General features: G+C 36.4%; 1 protein-coding gene across 1 annotated transcript in view; it reads left to right on the top strand.

Moving 5' to 3' along the window:
- The window catches only part of XRN2 (5'-3' exoribonuclease 2), a 50665-nt gene that overhangs the window by 11205 nt on the left and 22094 nt on the right, over window positions 1-17366 (top strand). Inside the window, exons 9-23 of the mRNA XM_074930409.1 lie at window positions 117-274; window positions 702-776; window positions 879-1012; window positions 1105-1162; window positions 1250-1357; window positions 2355-2399; window positions 3375-3506; window positions 4790-4905; window positions 8269-8404; window positions 11932-12039; window positions 12127-12216; window positions 12726-12798; window positions 15398-15481; window positions 16304-16401; window positions 16548-16627. Of these exons, the coding sequence (XP_074786510.1) occupies window positions 117-274; window positions 702-776; window positions 879-1012; window positions 1105-1162; window positions 1250-1357; window positions 2355-2399; window positions 3375-3506; window positions 4790-4905; window positions 8269-8404; window positions 11932-12039; window positions 12127-12216; window positions 12726-12798; window positions 15398-15481; window positions 16304-16401; window positions 16548-16627 (1495 nt within the window). The remainder of the gene's footprint in view (window positions 1-116; window positions 275-701; window positions 777-878; window positions 1013-1104; window positions 1163-1249; window positions 1358-2354; window positions 2400-3374; window positions 3507-4789; window positions 4906-8268; window positions 8405-11931; window positions 12040-12126; window positions 12217-12725; window positions 12799-15397; window positions 15482-16303; window positions 16402-16547; window positions 16628-17366) is intronic.

Here is a 17366-nt window from a genome sequence, read left to right as displayed (position 1 = left end):
TGTATGTTCGCACTTGCTTAACATAGAATGTACTTCGCTTTTAAACTTTTTTTAAAAAAAAAAGCTTAATAATGTTTATCCTTCATTCTATTTTATTCTTCTCTTTTGATTGGTAGCTGATCTGATTATGCTTGGGTTAGCTACACATGAACCAAACTTCACTATAATTAGGGAAGAGTTTAAACCAAATAAACCTAAGCCGTGTGCTCTTTGTAACCAGATGGGTCATGAGGTTAAAGATTGCCAAGGTCTGCCCAGAGAAAAACAAGGGAAGGTAAGGATTGTGCTTTTTCTAGAAAATCTTTTTATATATAAGCTAATATGTTTTTCTAATATCCTCAAATTGTTCTTGCTGTTGGTTTGAGCTGAAACGTAATACAAATAATATTATTGGAATTACCTAGCTTTCCTCTTATATTAATAAGTAAAAATTGTACTTCTATAGCACAAAATTATTATGCCAAACTTAACATCCTCGCTTGTGGTGTTTTGTTTTTTGTTTTGTTTTGGGTTTTTTTCCACTGCTGAGAGAAAATGATCAGTAACTGAAGGCATACAAAGTAGCAAAATGCATGCTTGGCATAAGAACTTGAGAAACTGTGCTTGTGTACCTCTTAACTCCTCTCAAAAGCCTTTCAAATTGAGCTGGAGAAACTTTAAGGTGAGCTTGGATGTAATGCAACTCTTTCCTTTTATTTTAGCACGATCAGTTTGCAGACAGTCTTCCTATTGCTGAACAAGAATTTATCTTCATCCGACTATGTGTTTTGCGAGAGGTATGTTGAAGCAGTTAGTATATCTGCTTCATATAAATAAAGTTTTTAATCTCTATACACAGTGTTTTCTAATGTCCTTTTTCTTTCGTGTGTGTGTTGCAGTATTTGGAAAGAGAACTCACTATGGCCAGTTTGCCTTTCACTTTTGATTTTGAAAGAAGTGTTGATGACTGGGTCTTTATGTGCTTCTTTGTGGGAAATGACTTTCTTCCTCATCTGCCATCTTTGGAGATCAGGTAGATGAGAATATATGTTTTCTTTTCCTGCAAGTATACCTACTGTGGTTTTAAATGATAAGAATCTCATGCTTTTGTTTGTTTGCTTTTAGGGAGGGAGCAATTGATCGCTTGGTTAACATATATAAAAATGTGGTGCACAAAACTGGGGTAAATTTTTTTGATTCTTTAAAAGTATCTGTATGTTTGCTACAAAAATAGGCTGCTTTTTAAACTATATTATTTTCTAATTTGCAGGGCTACCTCACAGAAAGTGGTTTTGTCAACCTACAGAGGGTCCAGATGATCATGTTAGCTGTTGGAGAAGTTGAAGATAGTATTTTCAAAAAGAGAAAAGATGACGATGTAATTTTTTTGTTACATTCTTGGAGTTTGGTTTTAATCATAGTTTGTTTTTTTTATAAACTGTAGTGAATTTCTGTATGCTCCAAAAAGAATTGCATACTTCCAGTTAATTTTCTTTTCCTGGACTGCAAGGCCTCTTTTTTCTGATTGTTATCCCAAGCAACAGCAAAATGAAAACTGTATGTGAGTTTTGTTACCACTTGTAGCTTTTTGAATAGTTGCTATTAAAAGCAAAGAGAGAATTGTTTTGTAATTTGGTACAACCTGTGGAATTGCAAGCCACGAGCAGAGGTGAAATATGGAATTTGAATTCCAGTTGCATTCTTGCCTTGAAGTACCTTCTGTCATTTGAAATGTGTCCATAAATCGTTGTTCTTTTGGTCTGTTTCTGCAGTTCGTGCAGTTTTTCTCAGTCGTATTCCAGTTTATTTGTTAAGTACAGGGGATAAAACACTTTGTGAATCAAAGAGCAGAATTCCAGTCAAATATTACTGTGTCAGTACTAGCAAAATGTTTTGTTTATAACTGCCACAGCCTGTACCTTTCTTGAAGTGAAAATGCTAGTTTGATGTTCAAGTTTTCAGCTCCCATGGCCTGAGAATAAGAAATAGTTTTCCTTGAGCCTCTTATTTTCCTGTTTCTATGACTTTTGTGTGTCTCCTACTTTTTTTTTTTTTCTTCTTTCTGGCACTGTTCCAGTGGAGACAATGGAGCTTGTGTCCTTTGACACTGCTGTCACCTTGAAGTAAGGCTATAGCTAAATTTAGTAGAACATACAAGCCATTACTGAAGTTATGGGGCTTTGAATACACAGCTAGGTTTAGAGCATAGAATAGAAAATTCTATCCCACTTCCATTGGATTTGCAGACACAAGAATTGACCTGTGTCTTACAGAACACTACATAAAAACCTTATGGCCTTCTGGTCAATAGAAAATTATAATGAAATATTTTTTCAAGAAATCTGTATATTTGACTGTATTTATTCTCTATTTAGGATAACTTTAAAAGGAGACAAAAAGAAAAAAGAAAAAGAATGAAGGTAAACTAATTCCTTTCACAGTGTAAAAACTAGCAAGAATTAAAATGCATACTATAGCTTTCGCAGATGTGTTGGTTGAAACTGCAGTTGTAATCGTGGTATTTTCTGGCCTGTGTGTAAATTTATTTTTAAAGGGTTTTTTCTTGGCTTTTTGTAGACTGGAGCTTTGAAAGAAGGAATTGCATATTAAAGGTCTCTTAAAAAGGAAAGGAAGAAGGTGCAAACTGGATTTGCTTGATTAGAGTCACGTTTCTAAAAAAGCAAGGAAGGGTTACCCCAAACTATAGTTATTTCAGATACTGAAACTTGCAAGCAAGTTGCCAAATCTCTCAGATGTAATAGAGAAGCATTAGCTGTTGTGGAAACATGTTTGCCCTTTCTGACCCATGTAAGCTGAATTCTTTCAAATTATGTTATTGGAACAATGTTGAGTTTTATTCTATTCACGAAATATTCTGGTATTTTATAAAGGGGCTCTTGTATGTTCATTTTAACATAGCATTGTTCTTGGTTCGAACATTCAGATAAGCCTAGCTTCCAAAACTTTAGGGTCATATGATATCCCCACTCTTGAGTACTGTCTAGATTTTGTGTTTATTTTTTAAATTACATATTTTCTGGCTATCCCTGTTAGAGGGGAAGAGGTTATTCACTTTGCTTACAAAGACTACATTCTTCCCTGTAAGTTAGATGAAGTCTCAGTTCCCCAAAAAACTGCCTTTCAGCCCATGCAGAAAAGAGCACAGGCACAAAATGCAGGGTTTGTTTTTTTTTTAAAAGAGCTTAATAACTATAGGAATGTAAGAGTCTCACTTGTGAGTTGAGATTGTTAAATGTAACTGAAGTTGAACTGCATGAGTAAATTATGCTTGTTTTATATAACATATTAATCTGAAAATTGTGAGAGAGCATCAATCATGTTGCTGTGGAGATCACACAGCTTTTTCAGTATACTTGTCTACATTTATCTTTTAGAGGGATCAGCCTTCTTTTATTCCTGGTGGACAGTTTTCCCCTCAAGCTCTGGGAAATCGATCTAGTCCTCAAGCAATCAGTAACCCTAGACAAGCTGCCTTTGAGATGAGAATGCATGACAGACAGAATTCTGTAAGTAGATGTTAAAAGATATTTACACATAGAAGGTCTTACTCTGGACACATTTTTTCTCTACCCCAGCAAGCTTTCTTGAAAAATAAATTTTCTGGTGTCTGCTTTTCAAGGAAGTGGCTTTTAATAACCAATTTTTATGAGACTACTTGAATAAAATTGTGTTCTTTATGTTAATGTTTGGTATGGTACTGCTTATTAAATAGTTCTGGGAGGGCAAGTGTGAGGTGAATGTTCGTGAGTCAAATACGGTGGCTCTTCTCCCCAGACTTGTTTGCCAGTTATGGAGTCAAACCTCCTTGTAAGTTTTAGGAACTTTCTTAGAAGGTTTGTGAGAGACACAAACTGAATACTTGAGCTGGAGGTCTTTTAATGTTCATTTTGGAATTTGTATACACACACAGACATAGATACCTGTATTTTGGAAATTTGTGATCTGCATAGCTGCATGTTTGGCAGCTGCTTTTACTTTCCAAAACATTGCTTTACACTGGGCAGAGGAGAAACTTAAATGAAGTTTTTTGAAAGGTACTAGAAAGTGAGGGAAAACTGGAAATAAGTTGAGTGCTGTGTTAGAAGTCTTGATTGTTGATTTTAAATAACAATTACGACTAATATTTTCTTTTTGAGCGTAAATCTTCATTCGAACAGTGAACAAATTAAAGGTCCTCTTCATCATAAAGATGTGTATTCTGTCTCTTAAGTCTAAATACAATATACTTTTTCAAAGTATAATTTCTGCTATTCATACCTTTTAATCTTGCAACTTTTACACATGGGTTAAGCAAATCAGTTCCTTTATGGAATGGGAGAAGTTTCTTTTAGACTCTAATATTAAAACAGATAAATTTGAAAGGAGTTTAAAAGATCAGTTGTGAAGAAACTTGGAGTATTTCTGCCAGTTCTGAATTACAAGCAGCATTTTTATGTTAGTCTGTGTATGCTTTTTTCATTTTTGCTGTAAAGAGAAATTGGAATATATCAAAAATAGCATGTTTTAACAGTTTATACGGTCTTATTTATTGCATCTTTTTCTCTCAAGTGCAATGAACTTTTTGGCCTACATGTATCAATGCCTGTCTTTTAATACAAAGATGTGTTGTTCTTTTACTTTGCTACTTGACTTAATAGCTTAAAGGTTATTTAGCTTTTGTCTTGAGTTTTTGGGGAACTAAAACCACTGCACATTATTATCACAAAGCTGTTAATTTTAACTTGAATTTAAAATGCCTAATAAATGCTTTCTCCTCCTCACAATTTATCTGTAATAATTCTGACCCTAGACAACTTCATCTCCAAATACCAGCCTCACTTCTGATGGCAGCCCATCCCTGACAGGAGGAATTAAGCGAAAAGCTGAAGATAGTGACAGTGAACCTGAGCCAGAGGATAATATCAGGTGAAGCCATTTTTTGTAGCACTTTGTTAGGAAATTGCTGAAATAGATGCAGTCTAATTAATGCCATTTATCTTAGAGCAGCAGTGCCTTCAGATGCTTTTCTATGATCTTTTTATCCACTGGTAATTAATGTGGAGGGTTAGAATATTCAGTGAATTCCAGTGAGATGTGTAAGCTATAGCTGTTAAATCTAAGTATCTAGATTAGTATGCGTGCAGGTTTTCATCCTCCAAGCCACTACTCCCTTTGAGACCAAGCACTAGATTGGCTAGATATTCACTGCTCAGCTTTGATTATGTGAGCTGAATGCCGCTGTTTTGCAGTTGAATTTTTGAGCTATTTAACCCATAAAATTCAGTTACATTCACGTGTACAGTATTATTTATCTCGACTATTGCAATATGTTTTCCTCCATATTTGATTTGTAGCAGGCCCTGTTTTGTCTATGACGAGTTTTTTTAAATGTCTTAGGATGGCTGGTCCCTAGATGATTAAGGGATAGGAATTTTATGAGAATTAACTGACAGTGAATTACCAGTGAGTCTGCATTTATCAAAGGTTTAAATCAAGCTATCACTCTTTAAGTGAAGGGTGAAGGCCCTAACCATTTTTTGTTAAAGATTCTGCCCTGATAAATGCAACCAGTAGGTTTTTGTTGTCTTTAGAGTCTAGTGACATAGGTGGACATAGGAAAACAATAAGGGGGTTACTTTATTGTGAAGTACTGGTCACTAGCGTCCAGCACTGTTGTTGTGATGTATTTGTGATATCTAGCCCATCAGATTTTCCAGTATCAAATATTCTAGCTCTCATTCTTATTTTCTTTCTTGTATGTGCAGGTCTGAATGGATTATTTTTTTTTTAATCAAGCAAGCAGAATTGTTATCTAAAATCAGGAAAAAAATTAATGTTGCTTTCCATTTGAGTTTTAGCAGAGATCTAAAAGAAGCTTTAAGAGTTTTATAGCAACTAGTGTGAATGAACCATGCTGATTTACAAGTAGCAGTAGTTTTGACAGGGTTGATACTGTCAGCCAAAAGGGTATGCTACTTTTGTCTGCAGTTATTTAAGCTCTTTTGTAGCTTAGAATATTTATTCAGATCCTTTTCTGAGTAGAAAATAATTTTATGCTTCTCACTCTGAAGTAGAAACAACTGCATAAATGTACTAGATTCAAGAAAATTTGCAAAAATGTATTTTGTGTTTAGAATGTCTTTAGAACTAATAGTTCTAGTCATCTGACAGATTGTTTTTTTATTATCTTACAGAAAAGGCTTTTGAAATTTATGCAAGTGTCTAGCTGCCAGGGAGCTCCTGGGGTCAGATGTTCATAGACTGCAGGTGTTCTTGAGTCTGTCCTTCAAGGCTTCAGTGCAACTAGCTCTGTCCTTACTCACTTGGCTTTCTTAAAGTCTTGAAAACATCTCTTGGTTTTCCTACCTCCTCATCAGTTTGAATCATCTTTTGAACTAGCTAGGTCAGATTTTAAAAGGTATCTCTGTATCAGGCAACCAGCTTGATGCAGAAACAAGGGAAGATCCTTTTTGCAAAACCAAAAGGATATGCATCACGTGAAACAGCATAAGTCGATCTTTGCTCTCTCTTAAAGGCTTTGTATGCTATTTATTGCTCTAGGAGATTGACAAATGTAAGTTTGAGCTGACCTCACAGGTTACTTATGTGCTTCGGATTCTGTATGTAATTTAAAGTGGTCACAGGCTTTGTGGAAAGGGGTCTTGCATGATGGTTTTCAGGTGTGATAATCAATGCCAAGTTTTGAATTGTTGAGAATGAAATTCAATATTTAAAAAAACCCACATTATTAAGGGGTTATCTGGTTTAACCAATTTCTAAATCAGATTTGTGATTTGCTTTACTGTAGTTTGCTTGAATACCGAAATTACTGTGAATTTGGTGATGTGTGTGTAAAACACATGTACTATGGTGAATAGTAGGGTTAAATCTGAAAAACCAAAACAACCCAACCAAACAAACCCAACAAACCACCCAGGTAGTTTTGTGAGGGAGACCAGTTCTGAAGCATGATGTCATGATTGAAAGAAATGTTAAGAAGAGCTTAATCTTTCCATTACTTAAACTACCTCTTTAGATGGCAGTCTCTGAATTGAACTGGAATTTCCAAGATTGTCGTGTCTGTTAGGACTAATAACTTGAAGTTTTATGTGCATATTAATAGCTTCTTGCTTGTGGCACAGCTGTTCTCCCAAAACTACATGTCACCTCTTGAATGACAGGGAACACAGCCGATGTAGTGAGCAGATAAACATGTCCAAGGAAGAAAAGCTCTGGAGTCTGTAAGCAGTGATGCCTGTTGCTGCCCATGCTCACCACAGCTGTTGTTCCCCTTCATTTTCAGTTTTTCAAGGAGCCTATGGTCTGTGCTTACTGTTAATATTCAGAGAATATTCTTGCTTGAAATGTAACACAATATAGCACATTATTCACTTTTTTTCCCTACCATTATGCATAGAGCTGAGGGATTCAGATGCCTGTCTGTCAAAGATGAGCAAGTGTTTGTTTTCCCCTGCCCCATCCATAGACAGACATAAGGGGGAGCTGTGTGAAGTAAGGATAAATGATGTCTGAGATTGCTCTTTTGACTCCAATATTCATCTCTGGCACGAAAGATGGAAAAATCCCTATGTAAAAGGGAACTTGTCTGATGTGAGTCATCAAGCATGGGATTCCTGAGTTGTGGATAATTCTGCTGATAATCATAGCTTGTCTGAACAGCAACAGAACATAGAAATCAACCTGCTGCTGCTTATTATTATTTATTTGCTTTTTATTTTGAGTAGCAGGGAAATTATACCTTTTTTCAGCTTGAGAGGGGCATTAAGAATGGAGGAAGTAACTTGTTATGAGAAGATATTCCAGTAAAATAAAGATTTTGGCCTAGGGTAGATTAAACAAAATAAAGAGGTTTTTTCTCTTTCCAGTGGTTGGAAGAGTTAAAGAACAAAGTTCAGATGGCAGTTTTAGTAGTAGATTCCTGATAAGAAAGATGAAATTGCCGAGTAGGAACAATACTCTTCTGAAAAATCCTGACAGCAGCAGGCACGTGTTTGAAAATCTACCCAGCTCCTCACAAGTACTTGGAAGACATGTTTATCAGAATGGTAGTTTATGAGAATGGTAGCTTCAGAATTTCATCTAGATTTTCTATGATGTTAACCATCAAATTTTACTCTCTTGCTGTTGAGTATCAGTTTTCATGGTTTTGTTTATATTGTATAAAAATGCAAATTGAAGTAGCAAGTGACTTTGACTTATATTTTAATTCAGATGTGTAAATGTGCATATATTAACATGTATTGACATCTATTTGTGTTTGTTATGCAGGTTATGGGAAACTGGTTGGAAACAGCGCTACTATAAAAACAAATTTGATGTTGATGCTTCTGATGAGAAATTCCGTCGTAAAGTTGTACAGTCCTATGTGGAAGGGCTTTGCTGGGTTCTCAGATATTATTATCAGGTACTCAAAAATTTCTTCTCTGAAATGTGATTTTTCTTTTGTGTCTGCACCCTATTTCTTTTTGGGAAATAATAATTATCCATTGCTCGTTTTTGAAAGCAGTGTTTTTTTGAAGATATAAAATAAATGCCCATTCTATTTGACACTTAAGATTTGAATGCAGTTTTTGTTTCTCACATACAGTAATGGTGCTTGTTAGTTCATTAAGGACTGATGCATATTTTTTTTGCAATACATAGCCATGCATAGTAAAACGGCAGATGACTGAACAAGTGAACAAAGGACAAAGCCTGAGAAATGCTAGTAAGATTTGAAAGGAACAGAGTTGTCAGTCTCCTCCATAGATTGTAATGATGTTCTATGAAGTGTATTGTGATTGAAGTAATCTGTATCTGATTTGAATCTTTTGATAATTGAGCTGTCAGATTGGCAAGAGTTAGACATATAGGGGTTTGTTGCACCGATCGTTGATAACTAGCTTCATGCCCTGAAGACAAAGTAAGTTATATTTTGTGTATGACCTGGGAACAGAATGTGCTCGAGCTGATTAAGTTTATCTGTCTCAGCAGAACTTTGTAACTTGAATGCAGTGCCATGTTGATAAAACTGCACGTTTTTCATACGTGGCTCACAGCTGTCCAACTTACAGCAGAGGCAGGGCAAATACCTTGCATGTCTGCAGAAAACTATGCAATCTTAAAATTAGTTTATGTTAACACGTACTCCCCCGGCCCCGTCCCGAAACAAAAAGGTTGTGTGTTCCCTTTACTTCCACTGTATTAATTAGTTGAGTTTGGGTCTGACTTGCATGTTACAGTGGATGAAAATCATAGAGTTTAAGGTTTGCAAGTCTGTGGCCATTGATCTGCAGGAGAACTGAGCTCTCCCCATCCTTGAGTAGTTTCTTTTGCAAAGGACAAATGTCACGTGGACACCTTTATAGGTGGAAATTCCCATGATCCTGCACGCAGTTAAAGATTTTTGAAAGCAAACCAAGTTAACCATGGCAAGATATGTTTCTAGAACTATATATGCCCGTATGTCTCCAAAGCGTGTAAATGAATCCTCAGGTTAGCTGTAGGTGTCTACTTGCTGGAAAACTGTTAGTGGTACAAAACCACTACAAAAGTCAGTCTGGACTTTAAGGGAAACTGAAGGGCTTAGAGGAAGGGAATATATGGCAAAATTGAGATAATATTTACGAGGTGAATGAAGTATTTATACTCATTTGAAGATTGTAAAATTGAGTTTTATTCAAAGAAGTGTGCATGGGGTGTGTGTTCGTTGCTTTGTGACCAGTGGTCATGGCCTTGCGCAGACATCATGTGCTTTTATAACTGTTCAGACCAGGGCTGCATTTGCATGTGCACGGTTGAGAGATTTGTGGCTTTAAATGCATAGGAGCTGGAAAACAGGCTTATACCAAGCTTAAAACAATACGGGCAAGTCCCTATGCAACACTCGCTAGTTCCGCTTGTAAAACCAATTCAGTTACTGAGATGTATGTATGTGACTCCTTGTCCTTCTGAGTTTGTAGACATTCTGGCTGAAGTGACTGATGCGTATAGAAGTGATAGATGATTACAGTTGCAGACAATAAGTTGGTGAAGTTGACAACAACTTCAGGCAGGACCATAGTGCTCTCAAGGAAATTAAGAAGTGACAAGACCTCAAGGAAAAGGAACTGTATAGAAAATATTTTCTGGTTTAGGAATGTTCCAAAGGAAAAATTTATGAAAATACACAAATGTTTAGGGCTTTGTTTTTGCCATTTTGCTTACTCAGAAAGAAGGCAAGTCTGTCTCTAAACCTTATAAAAATTACATTGCAGACTTAAAATAGTGCAACAGTGAAATACTTGCATGTGCTGCTGTTTGTACATGCATAACAGAACTATGTGTACTCAGGATACTATAACCTGCTGTACATGGGCAGTCTGTTGTGTCAGTATGAATCAGCAGTCACTTCACTTTCTGCCCATATAGAAGTTAGAATAGGAAGGTGTTGGACTAGGGGAATTCCGGAATAGGGTTTTTTGAGGGTTTGTGTGTGGCTTTTTTTTAACTTCTTTTTACCATAATAAGAATTGCTTCCAATAACTACTGCTCACTGTCCATAAAACTTCTGACAAAATACATTATATGCTTGTCTATTCTTATAAAAAGCTAATAATGCAGAGCATGTTCCACTAGTGGGAACATCTGTTGGGGGAGGGGGAAAAAAAAAAAGAAACAAACCCATCCACCTGGCTTTTGAAACATACTGAAACCATCTGAAGAACTGCATCTCATAATTGTAGTCTCTGTAATTTTATACCAAAAATATCACTGGAGGAGCCTCATTGACATTTACTTATTCAGAACTGGAAGTCAAAATGGTAGGCTTTTGTTTCAAGTGGTACTGCTAAGAAAAATAGCTGAGGAGGTGAAAACTTGACTTAGACCTTCTAGAGCCACGTTTCCTTTACAAAGTGCATTGTGCTCTGATGTGTTTTGAGTTTACTTTATTTTCTCAATTTTGAGGATTATTTTGCCTCTTTCAAGTGAATGTACTTTATATGTCCCAATATTCAAGACAGAAGAGTAAGAGGGGAAAAGCGAAGTGTTACTGAAAGTGTGTATTAGTGCTGGTACTGAATAGAAAAGTAACAGTTAAAACCAGAATACTTTTCAACCTGCAACAAATGTTCACATTTTCACACCTTGTAGAGTGTATCACATCAGGGTTCTCTGGTCCTCCATATGCCCAACTTAGTGGTGGGATTTTGCATTGAAAACCAGTAGTGCAAATTGTGTGCTGCCAGAAAAATACTTCCTCTGTTCCTGTTGATGGCTTTCAGACTGACACGATTCTGCTCTTTATATAATAACAAAGAACCTGAAAATTCCTTCTTCGTGTCATCCCTGTTTGAGATGTGGTAGCAGCTCTACACAAGTTGAAAATGTGTTCAGTTGGTGCAGGCTCCTCAGCTCCAGGAACTGGTTAACTGTACAGATAGACTATGATTTCCTACTCTTTGCAAGAAATTTTTGTGCTTGGATTCATTGGACTTTGTGCACATGCTTGTGTGTTTTTTCTCGAGGTGGAGGAAAAAGGCATGAGGTACATTACAGTGTCCTGAAGCTAAGGTTAAGATTCTGCTGTAAGGTCTTTTGTATCGTTCTGGTGCTAGGTCCTGTCTCTTTGGCTGTCTCCCTTAGTGACTCAAACCTAGCACAGAGCAAGAGTACTTTGGCATAGAAGTCTATCTGCTGTTCTGTGCTGCCGAGGAAATGCCCGAGGTCTCCATTCACTGTCCAGTGAACTCACTCGCTCTAGTCTGGCTATGAAAAGTTAAGTCCCAACCTGAAGTCCAGAGTACCTTTAGAGGCAAGAGCTCTTTCTTTTCTAATCATGGGGACTCCTCTTTCTCCTGGTTGATGCTGGGCTAAATTTTGTCATCTTTAGTGACTGCGCTACATGATTTTTTTTTTTTCTTTTACTTTTCTGGTTTATCTGATTTTGTTGCTTTTGTTTCTCTACCCTAGGGCTGTGCATCCTGGAACTGGTATTACCCTTTTCACTATGCTCCATTTGCTTCTGACTTTGAAGGTATTGCAGACATGCCTTCAGATTTTGAGAAAGGCTCAAAACCGGTAGGGCATACTTATTTATTTATTTATTTATTTATTATTTAACAGCTCATTAGACGTGTCCTACATCTGCTTGTTTAATTTCAACAGTTTAAGCCTCTTGAACAACTTATGGGAGTATTTCCAGCTGCAAGTGGAAATTTTCTGCCACCAACATGGAGGAAGCTCATGACAGATCCAGTAAGAATTCTTGTATTCCTCTCTGTAAGGTTATGTTGTCTTGCAGTTGTGTGAGCATGACTTGCTGTTGCTTACTTTATGCAGAAGAATAATGGAGACCAGGAGGGAACATTTTTGCAGATTGCAGAGATTCTTCAAAGATCCTTAAAGTGATTCTTTGAATTCAGATATTTCAGTGAAAAAAACTGTTTCCTGACTCTTTTTAGTAAGACTGTTTACTTTCTTATAGAAACCTTGCAAAACTTAATTGGGGAGCAGATAACTTAACCCAGTTATCGGGAATTATTCTGTCCCGCTTAATTTCTTGTTTCAATACTCTTAAATAACGGAAGTGCCCTACCACACTTTGTGTTTAAATGGTATTTAGTAAAAACTTTTTCTGTTAAAGTTCTTTGCATCCTCCTTAGCTTTGTGTTTGTTCACCCTCTGCAAGGTACAGTATTACATGGCATTCTGAATCAATTTCATAGTTTGCTTTAATGATTTTTAAAAAATTTTCTCAAATACAGGAATCAAGCATAATTGACTTCTACCCTGAAGATTTTGCTATTGATTTAAATGGGAAGAAATACGCTTGGCAAGGTGAAATGTCAACTCTTTTTTTTTTTGAGCTATAGTACACTGACATTAATCTTAAGAATCTTATGTAAAAATAGAAAGAAGATGGAAAATTACCTTAAGATAATGATACACCAAGTCATACAGGTAACTTGTGTTAGTTGGTGTGGGGGAGAAGTGTTTCGTAGCAGGTGTATTTTTTAAAAGAAATTAGTGTGAAGAACAAATTATGGTTTAGTAACTGATTTAGGATTGGCAATGATTATTGGTAATTTCAGCAGTCATTCTAGATTTGTTAATTTATCCTGAAATAGATTAATCATTTTTCTGTTTTTATCAGCTTTACAGTGTAATTGTATTTGTCTCCTTTGCATTTAATTAATGGATCTTGTTCTGATCAATCAGTGCCTCATTAGTACCTTGCAAAAATTGCTTTGGGGAGTATAGGAATATTTGGATGCATTTGAAGAATGAAAAAAACATCTACAGTATTTAATGCAACCTCTTTCTTTAGAGAGTTATGTCTTTTAAAGGTCTGCCAAATTTTGTGGATGATTACCCTATAGAGCCAGTAGTGTAACATCTCAATTATAGGTGCCCAATATAATAATAATAAATAATTATTTTGGGCAGAAAATGAAACACATGAAATTCCATTTGAGCATAAGAAAGCACATTTTTATTCTGAGGGTGGTCAGACACTAGAACGTGTTGCCCAGAGAGGTTGTGGAGTCTCCGTTCTGAGAGATGCCAAACCCAGCTGGAGGTGGTTCTGGGCAATGTGCTCAGGGCAACCTGAGCAGCCCGTGACCATGCTGGAGCATAGGCGGTGGACTAAATGATCTCCAGAGGTTCCTGCTGACATCAAAGGTTCTGTGTTTCTTCTCTCTAGGCAGCTCACCTATGTTTTGAAATAGCACAATTAGACAGTGCTCTAAAATCAAAGAGAATATTCCTAGGTATTTGTTGCATAGCAGTTTTCCCTCTAACTTGAAGCCCTTTCTTACCCCTGTTGTAATTCTGGCAGCTTTCCTTAGTTCTTTTGTCCAGTTATCAAATCTACAGTCTAAAGCAGTAGTATTTTAAGTATCTCCCACATGCTTTCTTCAGCTTGTAACATTACTTTTGATTCATTTAATGCGTAATCGCATTATAATTTCTTTATTCTGGATTAACGTATGGAATTCTCATCGATCTTTTTTGCAGTCTCCTGAGCTATGAACACTTCCTGTTTTGTTGTCATTCCACCACTGTGTTGTAAAGATGAAAATAAATTGTTTTCCAGAGTAGGCTTATCACTTTTTCCCTTCACAAGTATTATGTTCCAGCTGAAATTTGAACATTGCTGAGGTCTAGTGCTGTCTTTGATAAAGCAGCAGTCAGTCTGTGTGAAGATTATCCTCATACTTCATAAGCAGGGACAGTGCAGATTTCTTGTTTGGTGAGGCTGGCAACGGCAGGCTCAGCTCCTGGTTATTTTATAGTAGACTAAACAAAATTCTGATTCAGGTAAACGTGTGACATACTTAACACATTATGGTTTTTTAGGAGAGGATACAAGCTTCTGGTGTAATTACACTTCAAATAAAGTTTTAGGTTATGCCCTTTCAGCTCCAGGACAATAGTATTTGTTTTAATAAAGCCACATAAAGATATAGCTTCTGAAGCAAAAGTTTTTCAGGCAGACCAAGTTTTCGATCGGAAATCTCACAGTCTGTGGAAGTCCAAAGTTTCTGTGAATGTGGTACCTTAGAGTGGTGACAAACGTCTGACATGTTCTTGCTGGTAGAACTGGTACAGGCAAAAATACGAAACCCTGAATATCAGTTTAGTAGAAAGTCTTTACTGTCATCTTGGTCAGGAAAAGCTCTAGTGTTCACAGTAAGAGAAATAAAATAAAAACTAAAGTAATTACTTCAGATTCCAACTCATAATAAGGTTGACAGAAGTAAATATTTGAAGAATTTTCATAGTAAATTTATTAGTGCTTTTTTCAATTTTATAATACAAGAAAACATATACTGGAGCATACCAGGGAAGGCTGTTCTCCAGCTTCATCCAGTATGATTGAGTGGGCTCTGAGGTGTGCTGCTTAGTGAGAGATTTTGATCCTGAGAGGAGTTTCCGTGTTATCTTGGAGTAAAATTAATAGCTGTTATGAACACTCCCTAACGGATAATATCTTTATTGCAGAACTTGGAGTGATTTCCTCCATTGTTTTCTCTTAATAAATTAATTTGAATAAAGCAGCATTGAGTTCTGTCATGGAGTATCTGTAGCAAATGGCACAAATAATGATTGTCTTACTGAGCTTATCTTGTTCCTCAATAAGCAGGTGTGGGTAGAGGTTACTGCTTCCCAGTGTCTACCCAGGACTGGGGAGGAGGAGGAGGATGGAGGGGTGCTTGGAGATAAGCTTTCCTTTTCAACCTGCACTACCACTGAACTATTTTTCTCTAAAGAGCCCGTGGGGTCACAACTTCTGAAAATGTATGTTTTCTTTTGTGTGACTGACAGAACAGTTATTTCTTGGGTAGAACATCTATTGGAGTTTTTCATGCTAGAGTTTGGTTTTGTTTTGTTTTTCAACAAGTATGAAAAAATCATGTTTTGATTTTTCTAGGTGTTGCATTATTGCCATTTGTTGATGAGCGACGCCTTAGAGCTGCCCTGGAAGAAGTCTACCCAGACCTCACTCCTGAAGAAAGTAGGAATTGTGTTATTTTGTTACAACTTGATATTACTACTGTGTTTCACTCTAATTGAGCAAGGTGTACTAAATGTTTGGTTGGACTGAATTATGGCAGGCTGTAGCCTCTTCATGGATGGTTGTGGTAATTGGAATGATCCTCAATGGGTTTGGTTTTGTAGTTTTCACATACTTTTCTTTTACTCAAGTAGACCTGCATAAGACTTTACCTGAAGATTAGATGGCAGCTTAATCATACGAAAAGCTTCTACCAGTATACACTGTCAGAGTACTTGTTAGATGAATATGTTGCCAGCAAAAGAATAAACTATGTTTCCAAGATTAGAGTTGATGGTAAAACTTGATAGGTGTATTAGCTGTTCTGACCAGTAGGCTGGCTGTGTCCAGTTATGATATGTGAAGCTTTGTGTTCAGCTTATATAAGCAAATATATGTTACTTCTTCCATTGTACAAAAATAATAGCTGGTTCTTGTAGGTAAACTGCTTAAGAGGTGTGTGTGGGGGGGTTAGGGTTTTTGGTTTGTTCTTTTTTACCAGCCTGTCTGTATTTTCAACATTACTCTGTTGTAAATTCAACATTCCTTCCACTGAACATGAAATTCCTGTTGTTTTACTGTCTGCCAACTACCCTTGTGACTAGAGACATCCTGTTCTGGGCAGAGTCCCTTGTCTTTTCAAGGAATGTTCAAAGCTTTCTCCTAAATCACAGTGAAGCTTTCCTTTCGTGGAGATGCCAACAGGATGGCATGCCGGTCTGCTGTATTCCTTCCTTCCCTCTTTGCTCTGAACTCTTATCACATTCTCTTCCTCTTTTCTAGACAGAAGAAATAGCCTTGGTGGTGATGTTCTCTTTGTTGGAAAACACCATCCACTTTGTGACTTTGTTGTAGAACAGTACAAGACCAAAAATACAGAGGTATGTTGCACTTGTTCTTAAGGGACTGTGTAAATGGTGAAAGTGGAGGTCTAATTAAGTACTTCAGCTGAAAAATTATTTTTTCATAACAATGTATTATTAATAAATTTATTTTCATAATAAAATGTTTTTCATATTTTTTTCAGCCAGTAGATATACCCCCAGAGCTGTGCCATGGAATCCAGGGAAAGCTTACGCTGAATGAAAATGCTGTTCTCCCAGATCAGTGAGTATGGCTTTTAGTATGGGTTGTTTGATGCTAAAGGACATTTCCTTCAGTTATGTGTGCATTTAAATAAAAATATCTTTGTACCCATAGTGAGAAACCTAAAACTACTGACAAGGCAATGCATTTAGTTCTGATGCTGAACATGCTTTCTGCTAGGTTTCGTAGTAGGTGTATACTATCAGCAGCATATGTAGAAAACCAAGCAAGTAAAACTTTCATTCTGGGACCATTTTTTTTTTTTCTGATTTCAGAACTACGCTTTTAAAGCAGCATCAGAAATCTTGAAAGTGCTCTAATGTGTGTTTTTAACTGCCGATGGATCTTTTTTGTTTGTGTCATCTCTGGAAGACTGATTTTTATGTATTAGTAATGTTTGAACTTTAATAGGTAAACAGGGTCTATATAATAGTAATAGTAGTAGTAGTAGTGATTAGCGCCCTTATTCAGTAAGGTCATGTTGTTTTGACCTTTGCTTTTGTATGAATGTTAATTTAATGCTGTCTGTAACTTCCAATAGTGTATGCTGTTTAAAAAAACCCACAACTCTGCTTTTTATATGCTAATATTAATTGCATTAAAGAAAAATCCAGATGCAGATATATATGAGAGATATTTTGCCATTTTCCATTTAGGCTATAGCACTAAATTCAGGACTATTACCAACTACACTTACAGAAAATGCTAATATTTTTTGTTTTCTGGATAATGCATTTAGTTTGAGAAATTATCAGTGTAA

The sequence above is a fragment of the Athene noctua genome, chromosome 1, assembly GCF_965140245.1.
Source record: "Athene noctua chromosome 1, bAthNoc1.hap1.1, whole genome shotgun sequence".
NCBI classification, from domain to species: domain Eukaryota; kingdom Metazoa; phylum Chordata; class Aves; order Strigiformes; family Strigidae; genus Athene; species Athene noctua.
The sequence above is the reverse complement of the archived record's forward strand: the minus strand, read 5'-3'. Positions and strand labels throughout refer to the sequence as shown.